At 42.8% G+C, this 26,857-nt stretch overlaps 1 protein-coding gene across 7 annotated transcripts in view; it reads right to left on the reverse strand.

The window, feature by feature from the left end:
• The window catches only part of RapGAP1 (Rap GTPase activating protein 1), a 171,634-nt gene that overhangs the window by 23,872 nt on the left and 120,905 nt on the right, over window positions 1-26,857 (reverse strand). For all 7 annotated transcript variants that reach the window (XM_069319475.1, XM_069319474.1, XM_069319473.1 and 4 more), the window contains 3 exons: window positions 25,450-25,626; window positions 4,063-4,301; window positions 1,531-1,809 (listed from right to left, as the gene is read on the reverse strand). In XM_069319475.1, coding sequence (XP_069175576.1) covers window positions 1,531-1,809; window positions 4,063-4,301; window positions 25,450-25,626 — 695 coding nt within the window. The remainder of the gene's footprint in view (window positions 1-1,530; window positions 1,810-4,062; window positions 4,302-25,449; window positions 25,627-26,857) is intronic.

The raw sequence follows: 26,857 nt of genomic DNA on the forward strand, positions 1-26,857 counted from the left end.
TATCGTCAAATAGCCAAAAATCCAAAAAGAAACTGTAAATCCTTGGGAAGAATTCAGGCAGGATAGTCACTGGGCGTGAGGCACTGATAAACTCTGTGTGCAATCACCATGCCACCACGCGCTAGGTCAGCCGTACGCGTATCAACAAACTCGTATCCTGAGGCAAGATTCGTATCCCGATTCAAATTTTCCAAACAAATCGGGCTCGTAACCAGAAAAGTTTGTAAACGGGCGTTCGTAAACCGAGGTACCACTGTATATGATACATACAGTAGTTCATACATGGAATAGGTATCACCATAATCAACAAACAATTAATATCATCCCAGTAGTACAGTAGAGTTTTTTCTCAAGTCGACGATCTAGAGTTCCAGGTTCAAATCCTGGGTGGGACAAATGGTTGAGCACATTTCCTATCACCTAATGCCTCTGTTCACCTAGCTTAACTCCTGGCTAAATAGTTACCCAGGAGTTAGTCAGCTTGTTGTAGGGTTGCATCCTTGGGAGGGTTAGTAATTCATCCTGGGGGGAGGGGGTTATACCTCAATATAAGCCAACATATTCTTTATATAAATGGGCTGCCTGTCCCCCAACAATGAATTAAATTAAATTTATCAGAATTAAGATTTGCCATGAACCCTCTGTATTAATGATGTCATCATTTCCCCAGGGGAAATCTTACATTTCAAAACAAGATCTTCAACCAAATTAATGTCATACAAAAATTATTTAAATTATCTTCATTGTTTGTAGATTCAAGCATTATTTATATACTGTATACTAAAACCAATAATCAACAGCCTCCCTCACGAGCCTCACTAAAAAGCAATGCCATTATTTTCTTACCCCCTATCACCTCCACCTCTAAAGGATGCCTGATCAACCAGGCTGTATTTCATGCACGATTGTGTACAGCTGCACTTAACAGCCTTCTTGACCAGAACCAATCAGGAGGCCTGGTCAGAGACTGGTCAGTAGAGATGTTAATCTTTGAAACCAATGCAAGGTAACCACACAATATATGAAACAGCAAATCACATCTATTTACCAATTTACCAAACTTAAAAAAGCAAAAGCACCAAGATATGATATATTATTGACTGGGGGGGGGGGGTGAAACCATGATATCATACCCCATTAAGAAGGAATACAATTATTCTTGAATTTCTAATAAGATGCGTCAAATAAATTACGTAAAAGTGACGGAATACAGTACTTTAATACTTTGTTTAGCCAAGGAAGTAGAATCCTTTGCCAGGAGATAATGAAAAACTACCATTTCTTGGACAGGCCTAGGCCTCTCCAAGAAACCAGGATTAAGACTGACTGTTTATCATTTAACATACAAATCACTGTAAATTCCGAATATATTATACCTTAGCTACTTTGTTACCTACATGACTTATCAAAAATTATGCATATTAGTGGCTTTCAAAGAATGTACCAGTTTTTTTTTCAGGGGTATTCCTTCACGGGCCCTGAGCCTCTGGCTAATGTAACACTGACATGGAGGGGGAGTTTTCAACTTACCTTGTGTTGGATGTGCAGGGGTCAATAGGCTGGACAACAATGTACGCATGAAGAAAATGCGAGGCAATCATATCAGGAGCAAAGGGAGTGTTTGCCTCTTGGAACACAATTGCAACCATGTCATTGCCTATGTGTCGCTTCCTCTCTAGCTGCTGTGGGTCATTATCCTTGTAAGGCAGCATCGTTGACACATGAAACATAATTTCTTTTTTTCTAAATATTTCATAAATGCTCTCTTCACCTGTCTGACCAAATTGGGTGTCCAGACCGCCTTTGAATCTGAAATTGTAAAATTAACATATTTCAGAATATTCAGTATATTCATACCAACAAAAAACAAGTGTTGAATGTAATGAAACACCATTTGCTGAGTGAATCCTGGAGGCTCCCCAGAGCTATCCAGGCTAATATGGATATCCCTAACTTTGGCATCAGTAGATATGGGTGGAGATATGGACACTTTGGACCCAGAAGCAGGGGGGAAGGGAGAACCAATGGAACCACAGCAGGGAAAGAACGAGGGGGAGCGCAGACGGACCCAAGGCCGAAGCAACCAATACCCCCAAAGTCTGGGTCCCTATAAACAAAACGGGGCAGCCTCAGGGCATCCGGGGAAGCAACCAACCTAGTGTGCTGCAACCTAAACCTATCTTGTAGCACGAGAGATGCCTGCACCCGAAATGTCATCATCAGAATGGGTGAACCGAGTCACAAACAAGCAACAAAGCTCACAAGACTCCGGGTTGAATGTGTCACCGACCCATCAGGCAGCATGACGGAGGCAAAAACAATGAACGTCGCCCAAAGACAAGGGGACAGAGTAACCCTCAAACTCGCAAAAAGCGAGAGGGGACTCGGGGGCCATATCCATTGGAGCCGAGCGCCCCCCAGGGTTTCTCAGGGGCCCCCTAGACTGGGTCTGCTAAGGGTTATCCCAGGCAGGGTACTGCTTACCAGAACCCAAGCTACGAATCAACACTGCCAATGCTGAACCCCCAAGACGTGTCCACTCATGAGGGTGAAGCATGGGGTACCACCAAACACAAACAACACTAATGTAAAGGGGAAGGAACACCAAGGCAGACCCCCCAACAGGCAAAAACAAAAAGGAAAGAAAAACCTCACAAGAGGACAGCATCTTGAGGTTATCTTGAGATGATTTCGGGGCTTTAGTGTCCCCGCGGCCCGGTCCTCGACCAGGCCTCCACCCCCAGGAAGCAGCCCGTGACAGCTGACTAACACCCAGGTACCTATTTTACTGCTAGGTAACAGGGGCATAGGGTGAAAGAAACTCTGCCCATTGTTTCTCGCCGGCGCCTGGGATCGAACCCAGGACCACAGGATCACAAATCCAGCGTGCTGTCCGCTCAGCCGACCGGCTCCTAGAGGGAGCAGAGCAGGCCGCTATTATTGGTGAAAACTAGTTACGCAGTACCCCGTGCCCCCTACTAGTGCAAAAACTATCACTTACCCCAAGGCAACTGGGGAGGAAACCCCCCCAAAACACTTGGGGCAGTCAATCGCCAAGCAGCAAAAAACCAACAGAGGTAAACCCAAGGTGACTTGTGGAAGGTAACCCAAAGCCCCTAGGGTGGTACTTACAGGGCACTCAGGGAAGATGACCCTAAGCACATGTAGCCCGCTTACCCGTGAATATTACCCCCAGCTCGCACACCATTGTAAGAGCAGTACTGAACAGAGGACAACACAACAAGAGTCCGGAGCTGGAACTACAATGAACAAGCCGTATCCCATCAGCTGAAGAACTGAAGGGTGGATTGCCAGCGCGGGGGTCTGGGGCTTTCCCTTCCCCCTCCCGGGAAGGGGGGAGCTGCGCAGACATGTGGCGCATCTCGCATGACGCCAATTTTGTCGTTTTTAGCCAGAATGGGGGATTGTTTTGTGGCACTTACCTTTCTGGGTGCCTGTCCCGGTCAATGGCAGATATAGAATGCTCCAAAATCACATGTGCATCTTCTATGGGCAATTGCTCCTCGTGCCTCTCTGAGGGGGCCAGGTTCTGGCTCGTGGTCCCCAGTAGGCCTAGAACTCCACCCACAGACTGATGCCAAAGTTAGGGTTATCCATATCCTGGATAGCGCCAGGAAGCCGTTGGGGCTTCCTGGAGCCCAGAAACTTTATATATACTGTACTTTACTGTAACTGAAATTTTATAGAATTATAAAAGAAATTTTGCATCTTTGTTTAAATGCACATGGGAAAAATACATGAACATAATTGGTTATTGTTTGTAAGGTTGAATGTTTATTACTCTTACAATTTAAAATATATATATAGCCCTGATATACTACATCCTGGGTGCTTTCCACCAAGAAGTGGCCACAGCAAGAATTTTCCCAGGAGGCTATCACCGCACAAACTTTTCAAACTTTATTTACCTCCCCTGCCCCTCCCCATTATTTTCAAATATTGGAAAAGAGGGACCTCATGGTTGGAGCTTACATCCTTCAAACCCAGATGGCAAGTACACCCAAGAAACTCAAGCCTTGGGAGTACAAAGACTAGACTTACCCTTCGTGGTCCTTGAGCTTCACCCTCTGACCCATAAGACACAGGAATTCCTCAAGTGCTCGGCTTTCACATTTGTTGCCGAATAGCTGTTCCTCCATGGTCTGTCCAAAGCGCTGGTATATGAGCCCAAACTTGAAGTGGTTCTTCAGAACATGCTCATCATAGGCCAAGATCAACTCTGGTCCTTCAGGAGTCACGACAGGGTAGAAACATTCAATTGTCAACTCCTCCTTTAACCTCTGGGGAGAGACAGAGGATTAGTGTCATTCTTTTTAAATACTGTACCAACAATTACTGGTGTTAATACTGAGTATCAGTGCACATTTCATTATATTGATCTTGATCTAAAAGAAGAGCAAGATAAAGAGCACTATACCATATTGATCATAATATAAAAAGATGATCAGAAATGGTTAAGATAATTATGCTTGTCTATACAAAGTAGTGCAGATCACTTAATATAAGCAGGGATTCAATAAGATTTAAGGGTGCACAACTGGTAGGGAAAGGGGAGGGGGGGAATTTGTACTTTGTGGATGTGAAGACATGCAAAATATTTCCTATAAATATGAGAGCAACATATTAGTGGGTTTTATATAATATACATTGTGTATACATTGAGGGAGTGAGAGTAGTAGGAGGAGGAGGAAGTGATTTTTCTTTTTCATATAAATTCTGAAATATAGAGTAATGTTTAAGGAGCCCGGTGCATGTGCACCGAAACTTCAAGAACACTCAATTTGTTTTTTTACATAATCTCCATGGTAAATGCTCCAACTTTTCCTAATGAATCAACATTATACCATGAAAAGAAAAAAAAGTTAACAAAAAAAGTTAAAAAAACTAAAACAAATCACAATTTCAAATTGCTATAAATGTCTTATAATGTCACCAATTGTTATTTTCTTCATTGTGGTCATAGAATGGCATATAACGTTCATTCTCCTCTGATGGAATTATTGTTTAAGAATATTCTTTACTGTAAACAAAAAAAAATTGAAAGTGGCCATCTAAATAGGTGCCAAATTTATACACAAAATATTTATACTGTAACTCCAAACTTTATGGCTTTATGACTAAACGATTCAGAGGAAACTTTAGAACTAAGATCTTTACACATATGTAAAAATGATGAAAATTGGTCAGAAACTGAAGTTTTTATTAGGTCTCAAAGTTTAAAATATTGTTCACAGAGAAAAATTGCATTTAAAGTTCTCTACAATAAATATAGTACTTCTAATTTATGACATGTCTTGTAAGTTTTAATTAAGATTGCTGGGCATTCACAGTGGAAAATGTGTAAGTGGTAGATCAGTGTGTGTTGAAATCAAGTCAAGAAAAAATAACACCCAAAAAACAAAATACTATATAGGGATATGTTATTGATAACCGTAAAACAGACACTGAGGCCCATTAACTATAACAGTTGGTTAGACATATATATGAATGAGATTGCATGGATATAAGTAGGAGCTGCCTCGTATGGGCCAATAGGCCTTCTGCCGTTACCTTCATTCTCATGTGCTTACGTTCTAATAATAAAACATTTATTGCAGTAACTTTATTGCCCATATATAAGTGATAAGACTCATCTGGTCCCTATTCATCAATACTGTACAAGCTAAAGAAAAAAAGAAAACAGAGTATGAACTCTAAATAAATTGCCCCCCCCCCCCCCCAAAAAAAAAGTCAACTTCTGCCACCTGTAGCTGAATAACATGTTGACCAATTTCGTTCCAACTTAGTATGGAATATGCTTAGTATGGGATATGCATTCCCCAAGATGTAAAAAAAGAGTCAACAAAATCCGAATAAAAACAAAGGAGGGGGGGGGGGAATTGTTGTCGACACCTTTTTGTATAATGGGACATAAGAAATATTGCCATTGGGGCAATGTATTTATATGATATAAGAACAAAGATAACTGCAGAAGGCCTACCTCTACGAGGCAGCTCCTATTATAACCACCCAATCCCACTCATATACATGTCCATCCCACGCTTTAAACAATCAAGGGACCCCACCTCCACTAAGGTATGCGGTAATTGGTTCCACAAAACAACCCTGCTACCGAACCAGAATTCACCCAAGTCTTTCCTAAATCTAAACTTATCTAATTTATACCCCTTGTTTTGTATAGTGTCTTGGTTGATACCTTTAATACCCTATTAATATCCCCTTTGTTATGTCCATTCATCCACTTATAAACCTCTATCATGTCACCCCTAATTCTTCGCCTTTCCAGTGAATGCAATTTAAGTTTTGTTAATCTTTCTTCGTATGAAAGATTTCTAATTTGGGAACACTTTCGCGCTCTCGGCGTTCAACAAAAAATCATACCCCAGATGCTTTCGGGGCTTCGCGCGCCTATGCGGTAAGACCGAAAAAGTGTACACTCTTTTGACTGTCCTGACAATAATTGAAAGTGCACGTATTTAAATTTGGTATCACTGTGTTCGCAATAAAATTGTCTATAAGAACATATCTATAAAATGCCGCCAAAGCATAAGGATTATCAACACCAAATAAAAAAACTATTCAGATCACTAGTCGAGAGCGCCAAACAGCAACAAAATGTTTCCACTCTCTTAATGGTTGCGAAGCCTACAGTTGTCCTACATCGCTAATTGTAGTATCATTGGAATCGCAATAAAATTCTCTACACGGACATATGCATATAAATATAGATTGAATGTCGTAGCCCACCCAAAACAGTGTGGGAAGTGGCCGAAGTGTTACCCGCGGCGGCATATCGGCGAAACTCGCTTTGAAAAGTGTATATTCAATTCACTGTCCTGACATTATTTGTCGATGTATGTATTTCAGTTTTGTACCAATGTGCTCGCAATAGAATGTTTTATAAGAACATAAGTATTAAAGGTCACATAAGGATGCGTTCGACCGGCAACATATATAAAAACTACGTCGATTATACTCGTTGTGTCAATAATACAATTGTTTTACACGATGATTCACTGCCACGCCGTTCTCTTTAATAAGCTGTTCGGCTATTAGAGAAAACGTAAATTTCATGGCAAACATTTGTAAACTATTCCCAAGTTGATCGGGTAATAAATGGATTTTATACAAATATTTTTTCTCGTGACTCCCGAGAGGGGCACGCGTGCGGTGTGATTAATAATATTGGTGACAACGACGGTCTGCTGGAAAGCGCGAAAGTGATATTATTAACTTTGTCATCCTACGCTGGACACGTTCAAGTGAATTTATATCAATTCTACAGTACAGCGACCAAAACTGAACTGCATAATCTAAATGGGGCCTAACCAGAGCAAGATATAGCTGAAGAACAACACCAGGTGTCTTGTTACTAACGCTTCGATTAATAAATCCCAGTATAATATTTGCCTTATTACGAACATTCATGCATTAATCCTTTGGTTTTAAGTTCTTACTAATCATAACTCCCAGATCCCTTTCGCAATTGGACTTCGCAATTTCAACATCTAGCTCATATCTTGTAACTATCATCATTACCTAGCCTCAAAACTTTACATTTATCAGCATTAAACTGCATCTGCCTATCTTTTGACCATTTCAAAACCTTATTTAGATCAATTTGAAGTGATAGCGAGTCTTCTTCCGTGTTAATTTCCCTTCCGATTTTTGTATTATCGGCAAATTTGCAAATGTTGCTCCTCAAATCTGAATCAAAATCATTTATATATATTATAAACAACAGAGGTCCCAAGACAGAGCCTTGAGGCACGCCACTTACAACATTTTCCCACTCTGACTTGACCACATTTATACTAACTCTGTTTTCTTTGGCATAGCCATGCCCTAATCCAACTTAAAATAGCAACCCCAGTACCATGAGCCTCTATCTTTTTAATCAATCAGTCTTTCATGTGGCACTGTATCAAAAGCTTTGCTAAAGTCAAGGTACACAACATCACAATCCTTATTACTATCAACTGCCTCAACTATGCTGGAATAAAAAGATAGCAAAATTTGTTAAACATGAACGGCCATTTGTAAAACCATGTTGTGACTCGTTTATTAATTTATGTTTTTCAAGATGAAAATGAATGGTATTTGCCATTATTGATTCAAGTAACTTCCCACAATAGATGTTAGGGTAATTGGCCGATAGCATGATGCAAGTGATCCATCTCCTTTCTTAAAAATTGGTACCACATTAGCAACCTTCCAAGACTCTGGTACTCTGCCTGACTATCGATTTATTAAATATGGTAGACAGTAGCTCGCAAAACTCCTCTTTGTATTCTTTAAGCACCCTGGCAAATACTTCATCTGGCCCTGGGGATTTGCTTGGTTTGAGTTGTACTATTTGTTTAATAATATCCCTACGACGACGGACGATCCTGTGTTACCTCCCACCCTACGGCCCCAGTTAGATGACATCAGCGAAGAGGAGGAAGTTAACTTTGAGGGTTATACAACGCAAGCAGGGTGTACAATTCACCAACCAGCTAGGTTCCTTGATCAAGTGTTTTTCCTTTCATCCCCTGGGAGGGGGAGTTCTGTAGCGAGTAGATTATCCGAATAATATACTCGCTCCAAACGCATTAGCCTAATGAGAGAAGCAAAGCTCTTCTTAGTACTAATTATTCCTGCCAACCTTTGGAGAAAGGCGAGGTGTTGCCCGAGCATATAAGCAACAGATTAGCGAATAATAACTATTCTACTTTCAAGTGTGGTCTAGAACAGACACTTGCGAGATACTGTACCGATTCTCAGTGCTCTAAACTCACACCATTGCTCGCCAAAGTATCACCTGCATACTTCTGTATACTCTACCAAATATATATATTCTCTTAGTGTTTGTGTTTATTGTCACCATACTTTACATAATAGAACCGTTACAATGTCATGGAGAAAATCAGTTGGAGCAATTTATTTCGGATAAATTTTGTAGCATTTGACCCAGATCAGAGGTATAGGTCAGCGCCTCACAGGTCGACCCATCTCCACAGCTCTTCTAGTTACACAATACAGAAGAATGTCTCAACTTTTTTAGCCCTTAACCCTAGGCTCGGTTAAAAAAAAAAAAGACAACATGGTTAAGTGTAACTAGTATTTACTGTAAGAATTAGTAACTGGGCATCCACAATGCAAGCTCAGTTGGTAGCAATACTGGTAGCACTAAATTATTGACAACATTGAAGTAGACAGCTTAATTATTTCTGGACCCCCTTTCCTCACTACTAGCAATTAATAGTTTGCAATCAAGTAATAATGTGCTTGTCTCGGAAGCCAGATATATAAGCATACTTAACAAGGGGGTAAATATAAAAATGTTGTGGATTCCTTCTCACATTGGCCTGCAGGAACATGATAAAGTTGAAGCCCTTGCTAAGGTAGCAGTAAATAAAGACAGTATTGAACAGAATCTTGAGTTATCAAATAGTTCCCTTAAAAGTGTCAGTAGACGAGAACTCCTGGATGGATTTGAAGAAAGTAGAACAGTGTAAACTGGAACTAGCAGGTACATTGTTTATCACAATGAAATGTGTGAAGTAAAACATGTGTATGGGGCAAGTAACAAAATCAGTAGACTAACAGACGTTGTCACAGCTCGAATAAGACTTGGCTACAGATATTTCTGGTAGTTCGGCTTGTATAGGGATCTAGATGAAATAAAGTGTCAAGTGTGTGGACAAAGACAGGGACACACTCGAACACTATATCTCTGATTGTATTAAAATTGAGCAATTTAGAGAAATCTAAACTCACGCTGTATAATATGGCAACCTATCTTATTACTAGGGATAAAATACCCGAAATCCTTGCACTTTATCCATATTTCGCTCCCAGTAGATATACAAGATATCAGATTTTACTATAAGGTAGAAAAACTTCTACGCTTCACGAGAACACAATCTCGTCTGTTGATAATTCCCTTAATTGGTTATTTAATTAAGATCGCTTCTGTATATCTGGTATTTGTATGTACTGTACTTCAGTTTTAGACTGTGTCCAGGACCAAAGTATAGTTTGTTTGGACAGTAAGTTGTTGTGTAGCCTTAACCTTTCATAGGTTGATAGGTGTTAAACCCAACATCAAAACAACCCCCCCCGCGTCTGTGTATACACACAGTATATGCACCGAGACTTGGTGTATATACTAAACCTGGACTAGGTTCAGGGCTGAAGTATACTTGCTGGTTTATAAGCTATTGTGCTGTCTTATAAACCATCCCGTGGTTGACAAAATCAATATATAAACCCAATAATAAATAATGAGCGAGTGGTTACCAATTTGCACCACCTACAAAAATAAAATGAATATATAATCTTTTTTTTTTATTAATACATTAGGTACATCTGCACTTGTGCAGCTACCCTAGACTATATGAAGGGGGTACAGTGTGTCAAAAAGCTAGCTACGTGGTGCTAAAAAATCCCCATCACACTTGATGGTTAGTCATACAGAGACATGTAATAAGTTGTCTGCACTGGCAAACTTTTGGTGCATTATGAGGATATCATCATCAACACAAGAGTGAATAAGGCAGCAGTGATACTAAAGTAACCATCTCGCAGGATGGTTAGTCATACAGGACCATATGTTCCAGTATGTACAGGCATAGAGTAGCCTGCACTGGCAAATTTTGGGTGCAATATGAGGATATCTTCAAGAACAGGAGAGTGAATTAATTGTTAAGCTCCAGATACCTCATGCCAATGGGTCTGAAAGGTCTAATAACTGGGAATTCGGTGATGTAGTGTGGGAGATCATGCCACAGTTTCTGCACACAGAGTTAAATAAATAAATAAAATATTGAAATAAGACAGAAAAAGAAAAAAAACAAGCAGTTTCTATGAAGGTAGACTTGCCAGTATTGTGTCAGCCAGCGGCTACCACCCCTCTTATCTCACTCGCTCTCCAACTCTTGAGAATGACTACAGCAATTCCCCTTCCCTTCCCCTCCCCTCGTTTGTTAAGGGGTGTTGAGGTGCGGTGTGTACGTGGTTTCTTCCGAGCGAGAGGAGTCTGTCGAGTTCCTTTTTCAACATCTGTAGAATGAGCTAAATAAGCTCATCATTTCATCGTACATGGGGAATTATTCTACTAATCTCTTGCGGTCAATCCTGTGTGTGAGGGATACTGGTCTGAAGTTTAGTGTTTAGTTTATCTCCTGTCTTCCAACATCCTGGTAGTTCCTCCAGTATGTATATCATAGAAAGAGGCAAACATAAGGTTTCAGGTCATTTACTTAATACTCATGGTGACATCCTTACAGGTGTTATGGCATTTGACTCCAACCGACTGGTTCTTATCTGGTAATTCTAAAGTTCTCCAGTTCTGCTCAGTTTGACATTCATTTTAAGCATCTTTCCTTCATGTAATGTGAAGAATGCCTTGAATATATCGAGTTCCATGTGCACCTTATTTTATGTGAATGTACCGACTCTTATATGTCATCACCTGGTCCTGTTCTCGTGTGGCTATTTATTGTGGAATAGTTTAGTCCTCCTAATCTTAAGAGAACTAAACATGTTACCTTTCTTTTTTAGAGGACTTTCTCATGTTACCTTTCAATATCCGGCCAATGTCAGATATTTATGGTGATGACTTGATACCAGTCTATTGCAAGGCCTTCTATGTATATAGCCATCACAAACTGGCTGATCCTTTGCTTCCCGCAGGAGCCTCTTCAATTCCCTATTAACATTTAACTTTTATTCTGATAATATTTATTTATTGCTGGAAGATGGTTGTAATGTCATTGGCTCTTGATGTTCACAGTGTTCGCCGAGTGTGCTCAGGTTTCCTTTCTCTTTAGTCTTCTTCACCACCAGCATCTCTTGCTTCAATAAGTTATACTATCGTGACCTTGGGCCAGATTCACGAAGGTACTTACAAATGTTTTTCTTCTTGGCTACGAATGTTTTCCTTCTTAGCGCCTTCGTGGCGGCTACGTTGGTTTTCAGGTAGCTACACCAAGAAGAAAACCCTTCGTAAATTTGGTCCGTCATCTAAGTGTACTGTCGACCACTCGTACCTTTACGTAAACTGGATACAACTAAATTTTTCTCTACTACAAATCCTGTCAGCTGTAAAAATATTGATGCAGTTATTTAAATAAAAAATATAATGAAAAATATTACTGGTTTATTTTTATCCTATCTTTTGGTACTGTACAGTATATCCAAGGAAGTAAAAAATTGAGACAATGCACAATTTAATGAATGATTAAAAAATGATTAGCATGGATTAGCAGTTCAAAAGAAATATGACTATTACATATCAACATGAGATCTTAATGATCCATGGTTAACATGATTTAATAAGGATAATACAGTATTTGTAATAATACCAACTATAATTTAAAATCTTTATTACCGATGTTTTTATTAAGAAGATTAGGTATACATAGCAATGTGCTGCTACCCTATTCTATATGGAATATTACACAGTAGATAAAAAACTAGCTATAAGTTTATCTCATACCTCCCATCTCACAGGATTAGACATACATGGAATCAAGGAAGAAAATACCAGCCTCAATACAAAAAACAAATCAACTGACTAAACAACTCTTCACGATTTTCACAAGAGGTAAGCACTGAATCATGGACACATTATATTATAATTACTCTTACCAGTTTCTACAAGACTCCTCTCAAACAATGTATTTTTTAACATGTTTAGGTATACACAGCAATGTGCTGCTTCCCTATTCTGTATGAAGGACCACACAGTGTAAATAAAATACCAGCTACAAGCTCATCCAACATCCTCACCTCACAGGATGGCCAGTCATACGTGGAATCAGGAAACAAAATACTTAAGGCTGATCTATTAGTCTCCACTGGCAAAATCTGGGTGCAGCACAAGAATATCTTCCAATATTCCTGAGTATGAAGTAATTGCAGAGCTCAAAGTACCTCATACCATTTGGTATGAAGTCGCTGATAACAGGGCAATCACAGATATAGAGTTGGAGAGTATGTTCTCTCAAGCAGGACTGAAAACAGATGTTTTTTCCACCAAGAGGGTTATAAACCCATGGAACCGCCTACTCGCTGAAACCGTAAATGCCAAATTCCACTTAAAAATATCATTAAGACAATTGGCGGACCTTTTAACAAGCCGTCGGCTTTCTGTCCTCGTCGAGGCCACTAGATAGTTAGTGGCCTTGGGTAAATTCAGTAAATATATACAATAATTGTCAGCGCATATTCCAAGCAACAAGGACAGCTACACAGTATCTCTTAGAATTACGTAGGTAAACAACAAATTTAACATATTTGTTTACTACAATGTCAGTGCTGGCTGTAGAAGTTTAAAAAACATGGTTTTACTTCCAAATATACTAATTTTATAAGAAAATTCGACGTAAATAGGAGGCAGTAGAGCTCCGATAAGCCAGCGCTAATCTTCAACATGAAGAATGTTGCTGCTCTGATTGGCCAAACGAAACACATTAGTGACCTTTATCGGCACGCAGGTGAACCGGACCCAGAACCCAAATATCTTTCTAAGTGGACCTACGTGAACTGCACCCAAGCATCTTCTTAGGGCATACTTAGGAACCTTCGAAGCATACTTACAAAGAAATATATGGTTGCTTAATTTAGAACCTGTACTTGTGGTCGATCTCTAACCCATTGTTGATGTGACGACTTGTATTGAACTTTGCAACTAGCTCATCAAGATTGTAACTTGCTTAGCTAAATGAATTGTGTGGTTCAGTCCCTGAGCCCATTATGTGCCTCTGTAACCCTTTCCACTACCGCCCACAAGATGGGTATGGGGTGCATAATAAATGAACTAAACTAAAACTAAACACAGCGCTTCGTAAGCGATTTGGCCTGGGTCCGTATCCTGGCCGGAAGGACTGACTGGGCCCCAGTCCTTAACTGTATGCCTTTGTTCACCCAACAGTGATTGGGCACCTGGTGGTTAACCGATTGGCGGGTAGTATTCCAGGGAAAATTAGCGGGGTGAGGCTTACCATGAGCTAAGGGACCGTAAATGCTCTCAGCCTGCTAACAGAAGCCAGCAGTTGTCTGTTCCTGTACCCACCTGGGTAAGAAAAAATAAGTTGTGGAAGCCATCTCCATCCACAACTTCAGCAGCCGATACCACAAAGCATTGTCAGAAAATTAAAGAAAAATCCCTAACTAAGCACTATTAGGTAGCAACGGTGGTGCTTGGCTCATCATCACCGTCACTACCATCACAATCCTCCAGCATCCCCCCCCCACCCCTCTGATCTGCTCCTCCAGGGTCGCAGACAATTTCAAGAGCGTGAGAACTACGAGTTCCCTAACCACTCTCACGCTCTTGCTCTCCCACGACGGAGGGGAAGGGAAGGTGGGAGGGAGGGAAGAAAGGAGTGGGGGGGGGGGAAGAAAGGAGGGGATGGGGAGAGAGTGGACTTTGGGATTGGGGGGGGGGGAGGAAGGGACCTAGATACATCTCTTCCATTTGGAGAGGCAGACTGAGGGAGAGCTGCTCACCAAGAGCTTCCCATTCCTCAACCCTCCCTAATTAATATGCCACATCCTGGCCAGGATAACTTGCAGGATCGTTACTCTCAGTGAGACTCGAGCTCTGACCTCAGGGCGGGGCATAGGCACGGATTATGCCCCCTGGGGCACGTACCTCCCCGCCCCAGCTCTCTCTCGCCATCTATCAAGGGTCTAACATGAGGGCGTTGTGCCTACCGGAAGTGTACGTGTCCGGGTCTAGACACCTGTATGGACCATGGGGGTCTGAACACCTGTATGGACCATGGGGGTCTGAACACCTGTATGGACCATTCAAATGAATTAACTCGTGATCAATGTGTATTAATATTATATATAATGCAGCGATTATAAATTTATGTGTTGATGACCATTGTGTAACAGTTTGTATTTTAATTATATATATATATATATATATATATATATATATATATATATATATATATATATATATATATATATATATATATATATATATATCTCAGACACTACACGTATGTATACGTTGACGTACATATGTATGAACGAATACGTGCACACTTTCAAACGAGTGTGATGCCTTGAGATACACATGGTGATGTGCTGATGTCTGGAGGTGGGGAGGAGGTGCGGGAGGATGGGGGGGGTGTCCGAGATGGAGGGGGGAGGATGGTGGCTGGAGGGATGCTATTGTTTCTACAGGTCGTTATGATAGTAATTGTTGATGACGGGAAGTCAGTGGGTGTGACCCCCGCCCACGCCATCACCGTGGTGTGTCCTACTCCCCCTCCCCCCCCCCGCCCACCCCATCACCGTGGTGTGTCCTACTCCCCCCCCCCCGGCCCTTGCTGAGCTGGTGTATTACACATGGGATAAGTGACTTGTCTAGTTTGCATTCATGTCTACTGGTTCTGCTGTCCAGCCTTCACAACACTATTTTATCAACTCCCTTCAGGACCACATGTCCTGAACATGTGGTCCTATCCTGAACAATGTCCTGAACATGTGGTCCTATCCTGAACAACACGTGTGTGTCCCCTTATCACGCCGCACTGACCTCTTACCCCTCTCAGGAGGCCGTCTCTTCCATACAACAGTTACCATTCACTGCTCAAGGTGAAAGCGTGTCTGGACTTATGATTCGTCAAGTGTACTTATTTCCGAATCATTTGGCATGTCACCCCTAGTGATTGGTGTTGGGTAATGTGTGTACGTACCTAGCTTCCTCCTGGCTACCTTGAGACTACCTTGTGCTGCTTCCAGGGTCGGTGACCCCTACTGCCCGCTCTCTGACCACTTTCTAATTCATTCGACTGACCCCCCCCCCCCCTCTTCCTGCTCGACTGGTTGGTAAAGTGATGGCCTCGCTTCTTGCTGGGTCGGTGTTCCCTGCACAATAGTCAATACTGTTGGGCACCGTTCCTATACTACTGTATATCCCAACTCCTCTTCTATCATATCATTTCCACGCTGTAACATGTCAAATACGATAGTCTCCGTGATGTAGTGGTAAGACACTCGCCTGGCGTTCCGCAAGCGCTTTATCATGGGTTCGTATCCTGGCCGGGGAGGATTTACTGGGCGCAAATCCTTAACTGTAGCCTCTGTTTAACTCAACAGTAAAATGGGTACTTGGTTGTAAAAAAGATTCCTCGTTGGGGTCGTATTCCAGGGACCATAGGATTAAGGACTTGCCCGAAACGCTACGCGTACTAGTGGCTGTACACGAATGTAAAAACTCTTGTATATATTCAAAAAAAAAAATAGGATATACCGATTTATATGGCGATTCTCCGAATATTTTGTTAGTTGTCATCATTTCTCCCTAGTTTCTCTTCCATAGGCCTATAGGCCTTAAAGTCAGTTCGACTTGTGCTTCCAGTTGATTTGGGTTCTGTTCTGTTCTGCTCTATAGTACATCACATTTTGACAAATCCCCCCCCCCCCCCGTCCTCAAGGCGTAAAATTATGTACTAAAAATGATAGAGGGTCGCGAAATTGACGATGTCCCGTTTTCTGATCGTGGGTTCTCGGGTTGGTTAGGTTAGGGCAATTTAGTAACTCAATTTCATAAGGTTAGGAACGCCCTGGAGAACGGGCCTCTCAACCCCCCCCCCCCCGTACAAGGAACCTCAGCAACAACAACAACAACCTTATTCCCTTGTAATGAGCAAAAAGCGTTCCTGTGTCTTGACAATATGATACGTTCACAGGACCGTAACCTCTTGCTACATTTCCAGTAAACTGACCAGCGACCAGCTTAACAATAATATCTTTAATACACAAACAGCTACGTTAATTCAGCCTATTTATACAAGTTTTATGTCCTACTCTTATTTTCTAGGAAAACAGAAGGTATAAAATGTTCACTCTTCTTGCCATAAAGACTCGTCCTGTGCAGAGTATCCACGCTTTATCCCCTCTTTTTCTCTTGCTCTTTCTTTCTTTCTCACACTCACACACTCACACACGCACGCACGCGCCACTATGTACGCGCGCGCGCGTTTCTACGCGTTTTACAAGATTTTGTATTTACATGTGTAGAGTACGTTATCTTGAGGTTATCTTGAGATGATTTCGGGGCTTTTTTAGTGTCCCCGCGGCCCGGTCCTCGACCAGGCCTCCACCCCCAGGAAGCAGCCCGTGACAGCTGACTAACTCCCAGGTACCTATTTACTGCTAGGTAACAGGGGCATTCAGGGTGAAAGAAACTTTGCCCATTTGTTTCTGCCTCGTGCGGGAATCGAACCCGCGCCACAGATTTACGAGTCCTGCGCGCTATCCACCAGGCTACGAGGCCCCAAACACGTGTGATCGATCTCTAACCCATTGATGATGTGACGACTTGTACTGAATTTTGTAACTAGCTCATCAAGATTGTAACTTGCTTAGCTAAATGAATTGTGTGGTTCAGTCCCTGAGCCCATTATGTGCCTCTGTAACCTTTTCCACTACCGCCCACAAGATGGGTATGGGGTGCATAATAAATGAACTAAACTAAAGACGTGAAGAGCGCGCAAGACTGGCCGACTAGTGCTCACCAACCGCCTCCTACCCCGCCTCCCATCCACCCCATCCATCTACCCTCTGAATCTACCACAATCGTAACCACTTACCCATTATGTTTACACTCCTATATCAATTTTACCCATCTAGCTTAATTTACTGGCTGCGGGCCGCTCCTCACAAGTCAAGCCTGGCCTCGGGCCGGGCTTTGGGAGCAGAACAACTACCTAAACCCCATTAACCAGGTACTCCTGACCAACCTGCTTAACACACGACCCATGTAATGGCAATCTAATTTAAAATGAATTTAAACGGCTTCTTAACAAGCCATCTCTTATGGCAGTAATTTCTTAACAAGGAACTATCCAGCTGAGGGTCCCTGCTTTCTCTGCTATGTTTTATCCTGTACACCTGTTGGACCCTTGTACACTTTTCTTACAATCAAGTTGATAATTCTGGCAGTCGAGAGGCCAGTGATGAGCAAGTACGTGAATAAAGACTTATGTTTGCTGGAGAACCACGTCCCTGCAGACAAGGATATCATTCGTGTGTGAATTGAAGTTAGTGTTGTGCTTGCTTTACACTATGTATAATAAAAAAAATCCATAGCAGCCTTTCTTGGTATTTTTAAACTAGATCAGTATAGCAAAAGCCTTGGATCTATGCTACCACCATCTCTACAAGCTAACTTTTCAAAGAATAGATCAATATAGTGAGTAAATAAATTACTAAACAGCTCTTAGTTTGACCCCAGTTTTAGTCACCAACTTTCAGACTGGACATTACTTCGTTACAGATCAACTTTGGAAACCTGCTGAGAAATCTACTGGTATCCAGCGACCCCGATGGCATTCCTTCCTATTTAGCAATTCTTTAAAAAGTTCAGCATGGTCACCTGACCTCGAATCCTTCGGAAGCATCAATAAACAAAGAACAGATCTGCTCTGAAGTCAGCAGCACCGCTCCTGTGCCAGGTAAGTCCACTACGGGCTCACCATAGCCCGTGTTACTTGCAACTTGTTCCGAGTAGCTGAATCTATAACAACAACAACATGCTCTGAAGTTGTTGACCTCCCACAACTAGGACACTCCAGTGTGGGATACGACCCCCCTTGTGTAGGGGCGTTGAAGGCTCGCGGTGTCTAGTGCGTGGCCAGGGTGCCAGTCGCACCAAGACCCAAGTCAAGAGCTCAGATAATCTTATGAAAAGGCAAGCGGTTATAAAATAGCCATACGATAACAGTCATGAAAACATTTAACTGTCGTCTCAAGTCACTCAAGAGCTGTCAGAACAGTTGTAGCCACTATTAGTAAACCGTATGGACGGGTTTACCTGTAGACTTGGTAAGTTACAATAACAGCCAGGCACCCTACCTGCTCCCTTGGGTGGTCTCCCGCGTGCGCGTGCGTGCGCGTGTTGGTAAAGGGTGCAGGCGATGAGTCACAATAACGTGGCTAAAGTTATGTTGACCAGACCACACACTAGAAGGTGAAGGGACGATGACGTTTCGGTCCGTCCTGGACCATTCTCAAGTCGATTGAGAATGGTCCAGGACGGACCGAAACGTCGTCGTCCCTTCACCTTCTAGTGTCTGGTCTGGCAGGGTCGTTTACTGGCCTCTCAGATTTCTCACAGGCTTTGTACAGAGTATTGGGATAAATATAATAATTTGAGAGTGGAAAAGAGGCTAATGAGGCCGTAGTCCTCTTCGTTAAAGCAAAAGTTATGGTGTTTCCTTCCTCAGAAAGAGGACAAGTTCACTTCGCAAGAGAGCAAGAGGGGGGAGGGAAGAGAGGGAGGAGGGGGGGAGGGAGGAGGGGGGAGGGAGGAGGGAAGAGAGGGAGGAGGGGGGGGAGGGAAGAGAGGGAGGAGGGGGGAGGGAAGAGAGGGAGGAGGGGGGACGGAAGCGAGGGAGGGAAAAGGGGAGGGGGGAGGGGGGGGAGGGTTAAACGAGGACCGTGGGAGAGTTGGAGGGTGGTTCCCACAATGGAAGAAGTTAGTGCCTGCAGCAGTTCCCAGCAGGAGCAGCCAGTATGTCCCCCACCTCCACCTCTCCCACACCACAACCTCGCCCACTACACCCACTCCTAGCTTCTCTACCAGGGGCGGGGTCCTCACCACCCACATACTCCACCTTCAACCACCTACCTTCTACTACCTAAAGCTACCTAAAAGTCGAACTGCCACCCACAACTTCTTTTAATCATCTACAACCACCTCCAACAAAGAATTCCAGCCACCTACAGCCTAGTGCCCCTCCCACAACAGCACAAGGAATGCACACACAGACACACGCACACAAAGCCAAGCCAAGCCTAGCCTAATCATGTCTCGCTGCTCAAGGTTGACCCTCAACCTTCAACTGTATTGGAACTTTGTAGCAACATTAAGCTGATCTTCCAAGTTACCCATTATAGTTAATTATTATAATTATGTTAGTTAATTAATGTCACTTCAGTTATGACATTTTTAAGAGTACTTAAGTTCTATCACTATTTATTATGCAATTAAGAATACTGGCACTGTATTGTTTACTGTGTTAAGTATGACTACTGATGTTATAATGTGGGCTACTTAAAACTCTTGCTTAATTGCTTATAAAAATTACACTTACACTATTACTAACATCAAAATTACACTAATTGAAGATTTAAACTTTTTAAACAATATTTTATTAAAAAGATAAATCATTAACAATGAACGTAAGCATTATCGCTCCCTGGTAAGTTAATCGAAACTAAATGTAACCCTTAAATTCCTGCCGAGCGCCGAGGTGCGTTCCTGTCGACTTAAAATTCGTTCATCAGTACGACGAGTCAATACAGTTTGAAGTCTTTAATTACTAAGGGGAGTTTATTTATTATTATTTTCTACCGCAGACGTTGCCACACATTGACAATGCTAACCAGCATTTGGTTACTGCCATTACTAAGGGTAGTTGCAACATCTATTGCATCTCCCCATTATCATCATCATCAAGCGTCCAGTACTCCCAGTTCTAGAGTGACTAAAACCATGATAAGAGTCACAATAACGTGGCGGAAGATATGACGACCAGGGGCCAGATTCACGAAAGCATCTACGCAAACACTTACGAACCTGTACATCTTTTCTCAATTTTTGCCGGCTTTGTTTACAATTATTAAACAGTTAATGATCTCCGAAGCACCAGGAGGCTGTTTATAACAATAACAACAGTTGACTGGGAAGTTTTCATGCTTCTAACTGTTTAATAAATGTAACCAAAGCCGTCAGAGATTGAGGAAAGATGTACACGTTCGTAAGTGCTTTCGTGAATCTGGCCCCAGACCACACACCAGAAGATGTGCAGACGACGACGTTTGGCTCCGTCCTGGACCATTATCAAGTGGTGTGTGATGGGAGCGAAGGAGGAACCCATAAGTAAGGCAAGAGACGAGGAGCAGGCGAGAGGTAATTCCTAGAAGGAAAGAGCAAGACGAAACTCTTAAGAACAAGAAGCAAAACGGGATACGGATGGGATGGTGGAAGAAAGGGAATGTAAGAATAAGAAAAATATAAGGGGGTATCTTCTTGAGGTTATCTTGAGATGATTTCGGGGCTTTATTGTCCCCGCGGCCCGGTCCTCGACCAGGCCTCCACCCCCAGGAAGCAGCCCGTGACAGCTGACTAACTCCCAGGTACCTATTTACTGTTAGGTAACAGGGGCATTCAGGGTGAAAGAAACTTTGCCCATTTGTTTCTGATTCGTGCGGGAATCGAACCCGCGCCACAGAATTACGAGTCCTGCGCGCTATCCACCAGGCTACGAGGGTAAGCTTATGTCAGATCACGTTTGTTAAAAAGGCTAGAGAATATGAGCATGTACTGTGAAAGAGAAGAGTCAACAGCAAAATAACCAGGATTAAGGTTCATGTTGGGTATATTGTGTATCACAGCCGATTCGACAAGACGGCGTCTGAAGAGTAGAGGCAGGAAAGATTTTAGAAGACCAATCAATAGGATGATTATAGTTCCTAACGTGACATTAGAGCATTGTTTGTGTCTGCAGACTTAACACTTCTTGTGTGTTCAAGTATCATTTAGTATACGGCCAGTTATCCCCAAAATATTGGAAGAGGACAAGATGAGCAGGAAATAGACACCAGCAGGAGCAGCAGTGTGAACTAGATTACTACGAAGAGTTATTATGTCGGAAGGCGAGCTTTATGTCACGAGGACGAAGGGTATTAGCCAGATTTGAGTTCAGATATAAAGGGAAGGCAAAGCACAGAGGTACTAGTGTTGAAAATAGGTTTGGGATGAAAAATTTCGTTTAGCTAGAAAATAGGCACAATTGATACAATGTAAGGTAATCAAGGCAAGAGATTTGCAAATAAAGGAAAATTTCAGAATCAAGAAACTGAGTGTGACTGATACGTAGAGCGCGGAGGTAGAGAGACGAGATCAGTTTTCTTAACAGGAGGAGGAAGGTAAGAATAGAAGTGAAGGTACATACCACTATGCATGGACTAAAACCATGGTAGTTGCCCGTGTGGTTACAGCTAATCATAAAACAAAGGGTGACAGCCTGTCCCTCAGGTAATAAGGAAGCAAGTACAACAGTTCTGAAGACTCTAATGTCAATTAGCAAATTATTCTCCCCCTCCCCCCTTTCCCCTGTAACAGTGGTGGCAGCCGTGGGATTGAGGAGGGGCAAGGAGCAAGAGGAAAGAAAATATTAAGACGAAGAGGAAGCAGATGGAAAAAGTATAACAGCATTGCATAGTGCAGGGATTTTTAGCAATTACAAAAATAACCATTTCATATAAAAATGTTGGAGACGTACCTAATGATTGTAACTCCCCAGTGTAGAAGGGACCAATTGCTTACCATATGTGCAGAAGGGACCAAAATGAGGGAGGACATTGACGAGGATGAAGAAAGATGAATAATGAAGAGGGAGAGAGTTGATTGAAGGAGCCGCGAAACCGGTCCTGACTTAAGAGTCAAGAGGTCAGAGGCGGGCGAGGAAAGAGTAGAGAGTGAGAGTCCAACCTTCTTCGGCTTAGCTGATGAAAGCTGATGCAGAGTTGTATATCTGGGAGGAGACACTCCAGCCAGGTAAACTTGTCTCATTAACGTTACACACACTGTACATGTGTGTGTGTGTGTGTGTGTGTGTGTGTGTGTGTGTGTGTGTCAAGGACGAGATGCAAGTGTCTAACTAGATCCCGGATAAGCTACTGTCCGTCTGTCAACGCCCGGAACACTCACACACATCCCAACTTGGATACTGAAAACGGTAATCTCAAAAAGGATTACAAAATACGAAACAATCAGATCTTGTAGACGTAAAGCGACATGAGCACTGTAGGAATACTGGTGTGAGGACCAGGGTGGTCAGAGTGCCACCAGCCACGAACATCATGGAGAGCATTGTGAACATATCACCACAAACGGACATCACCTCCAATGCTCAGTTTCATATAGCTAATACAATCTACCCTTTAATGTCGTCCTATTCTCCTCTTTCAAGATATAGTCGATATAGGAACACCATGGGGAACATATACTACACGCCCAGGGACATTATCTACACTACAGCGACCGTGTTAAAGCACTCAAGGTAACAGCGATGGGGAGAGAACACACGGAACACACTTCAAGGTCTGGTACCCGCTGAGCAACAAGTTACTACAGTGAAGCACGTGACAGCAAGTATGGAAGTGAACAGGTGATAAGTGGGTGTAGCATACAGGGAGACCACCTAACACACAGGCAGGTGAAGGCCAAGATGCCCCGTTTAAGGAGGCTCATTCAACCACCTATTTACCCGATCATCGGACCACCTGGGTAAGCTGGGTGACCGGACCACTGCACCTACATACTAACCTCAATTATGAATACAAATACATTCCACTGAGAATCTTTTATGTGGTGATCATATCTTTCCTGTTCTATCTATCTTCCGGGGACGAAATATTTGCCTAATTTAATTTTCCCTCATAACTGATATACCTGGTATGCTAAGGCATATTCAACATTTTAATGACAGTTTTTAATTTGGCCAACCATGTATACGCCGCTGATGACAATCTATTTGATGTATGCCTCAGGTGACAGGTCTTGAGTGACAACCTGTCTGTCTGCCGACTGTCGGCCGACACTTCCGACGCAGTGATGCCAGGGCTGGACAAAGTCTTGCCGACAAGCTGTGTTCTCGCCAGCAACTCTTATATTTGTCGGAAATAATGCACTACTGGGCTAAGTTTGGCTAGTTTAGGTAAGCTGAGGTTCACTAGGCTGGGCACTTTATTTCTAGTACAAACATGACTCTTGGCAACCGTGTAGTGAAGCATCAAGATCATACGCAAATGACGATAAAGACGACAACAAAAGATAAATAAAGACGAGAGAGAAGAGAAATACAAAGGAGATAGAAATATATAAAGATATCTCATCAGTTGGGTGTGAGCCGTGTTCCTGACCCAGATGTTGCACGCTCTCTCTCATGGATGCTGCGTATCTTGTCTGCGGGAGGGGGGGGGGGGTGAAGGAACCGGAGATAAATAGGTCACTTAAAAAATTATTATGATCTACTTCAATTAGATTATAATTAATTGAAGCGCATGACCTTGGGGAAGCAACTACCTTGAGCATACCTGGAGAAGGTTTCGAGAGTTGTTCTACTCCCCGAGCCCGACCTCAGGCCAGGCTCGATTGAAATACGATTTCAACAAACTGTTCCAGAGATGGTTATTAAAAGCGTGTGAGAACGCGGGCTGGTAAATGAACACGGTCTGGCAAGGCCTTGTTACAAGACCACACACTTCTCCCCCCAGCACCCCCCTCCCCACCTTACACTCCCTATTTAAACACATCCTATTATCCCATTTACCTACACTGTTCTCGTGATGTTCACGTGCTAACTTAGTCCTGCATTAAGGGCTCATAGTCCTTATAGTCTTTGTCCATAGTCCTGTACATTATTCCCAGTACACACCAGTACAGTAACTGATAAGTACTCGATACAGTTGGTGGGGCATTATCAAATTGGTCTAAAAGTCTAGACCATTAATGACTAGATACCAATACCCCGGGCTATGGTACTGCTCAGATACACAATATAGTCTTAAGGCAGATTCCCTTAGAGAAGTAATCTCATAACTTGTTTAATTTATATATATTTATATATTTATTATATATATGTATAATCTGTTAGATTGCTTATTTTGTAAACATGAATCTGAGTCATGAAGCAGTGAAGGTGTTTCCCCTGGTACACACACGTGCAGCTCTAATGCCAGCGGTGCACATGGCCCCCAGCGGTGCACATGGCCCCCAGCGGTGCACATGGCCCCCAGCGGTGCACATGGCCCCCAGCGGTGCACATGGCCCCCAGCGGTGCACATGTCAGTAAATGAAGGTATACTGGCAGTATTCACATGGTAACTTATACTGGATTATGCTCCTAAGATACGTGTACCTTTTGTGAAGTGTCCCAGGATGAGGTAGGATTAATGTCTGGATAAATATATGGATTCCGGAGCGAGTAATGATGCAGGAGGTAGGAGGCCTTCCTTGAACATCCCGCCAGGTAATTTGTTCATTAACAGTCGAATACCTCTATTTGGTTTGTATTAATATGACAGTTCCTTAAAACTTATGGAAATAGTTCATAATTGGGGAATTAGAGTTGGGGTAAATGGGAGACGCGGTGTCAAGCTTGAGCTGGACCTCACCTTAAGACTGGCCCAAGCTGGTGCTTGTTGGAGAAGGAAGGGTGCGTGATTCAGGACTGCTGCCCGTCTGGGGAACTATCATGATTTGAGCAATTCTGATAGTTAGGTTGTTGATGTGATTAAGAGTGAGGGTGTGGTTGAGACTTTACCAGCTTACAGGCACAGGGTTGGAGGTGGGGTGGGTGAGGCGCGGGAAGGGATGGGGGGGCCAAGGATGGGGTCGAGACTTACCTTGACCATCTTGGCAGGTGTGGGGTTGTCCCCGAGGTTGATAATAGTGGCGTGGTGTGTGCCCGTCTTGAGGCGCAGGAGGACACGGAGGTTCTCTTGGGAACTTATAACCTCTCTCTTGTGGCTGAGGACCACCGGCCCGTGGACTTCGTCCTCCCCGAAGTACGTCCAATGTTCCTGAGACAACAAGCGCACGTGTTAGTACGTCCCTTTACCACCCCCCACCCCCCACACCATTACGTCCAATGTTCCTGAGACAACAAGCGCACGTGTTAGTACGTCCCTTTACCACCCCCCACCCCCCTCACCATTAACGGTCTTGCTTATTATTATTAGTCGTAACAATTAGAATTTGTTCATATTCTGTTCTATTTTTATTAGGCAGTCCACTAATACAAAGTTAAACACAGCCTACAGACACGCTCAGCAACGAGGCGCTGTGCACACCCTACACACACATGTTGTGACGCACTCTTAACACCTGCGACAACACCTGCGCTGGCATCATAACACGGAACACATTAAGCAGACCAACACACTAACAAGAACACCCTCTCCAGCGGGAAGGAAGCAAGGAGAGGATCTACACACTTTACCCCCAAGTGTTGCCTCGCACTTTCGTATAGTCAATATTGACTTTTAAATACATGCATATGTGACATACTAAACAAACATACTAGTTTACCTTGAAAAGCTTCATAGAAAACACCGACCTTACCTAACCTTCTTAGTATGTTAAGATAAGCATCTTATTCCTTTGTAATTACAACTACTACTTAACCTATTAAAGGTATAGGTTAATTAATAATTGTAATTACAAAGCAATAAGATGGTTATCTTAACATACTAAGAAGGTTAGGTAAGGTCGGTGTTTTCTATGAAGCTTTTCAAGGTAAACTAGTATGTTTAGTATGTCACATATGCACGTATTTAATAAGTCAATATTGACTAAAAGTGCGAGAACGGGTTGTACTGGAATGAGAACTCCCTTAATGATGGGCAGTTGTCTCTGATATATCTGTTTTTGTATGGGAAGTCTCCAAGAGTTGCCGCGCCCCCCCTGGAGGCAGGTCTGGGGCAGCCCCAGGGAATAGTTCAGTCAAGAAACACGTGTCCGTCAGTGGAGGTGTAACATAACTGGGTAGTTTGGGGCCACATTAAGCGCTGGTGGTCAGAGAATTAAGGAAAAAGTGCATTGCTTTTCGAATTTTAATGAGGCAACAACTCCTCCGTGCATTTAAATTCCACAAGTTCTCATAGATTTCTGTAAACAAACACACATGTACATGGCTACACACGTGTGTGAGGGACAGTATTGCGCACATTTTTAGATTCATGGTAATTACGTGCCCCCCCCCCCCCCCCACCATCCCCCTCCTAGAACCATCTCTTGTATCCGCACACCCTC

Source organism: Procambarus clarkii, chromosome 93 (assembly GCF_040958095.1).
Source record: "Procambarus clarkii isolate CNS0578487 chromosome 93, FALCON_Pclarkii_2.0, whole genome shotgun sequence".
Taxonomy (NCBI): Eukaryota; Metazoa; Arthropoda; class Malacostraca; order Decapoda; family Cambaridae; genus Procambarus; species Procambarus clarkii.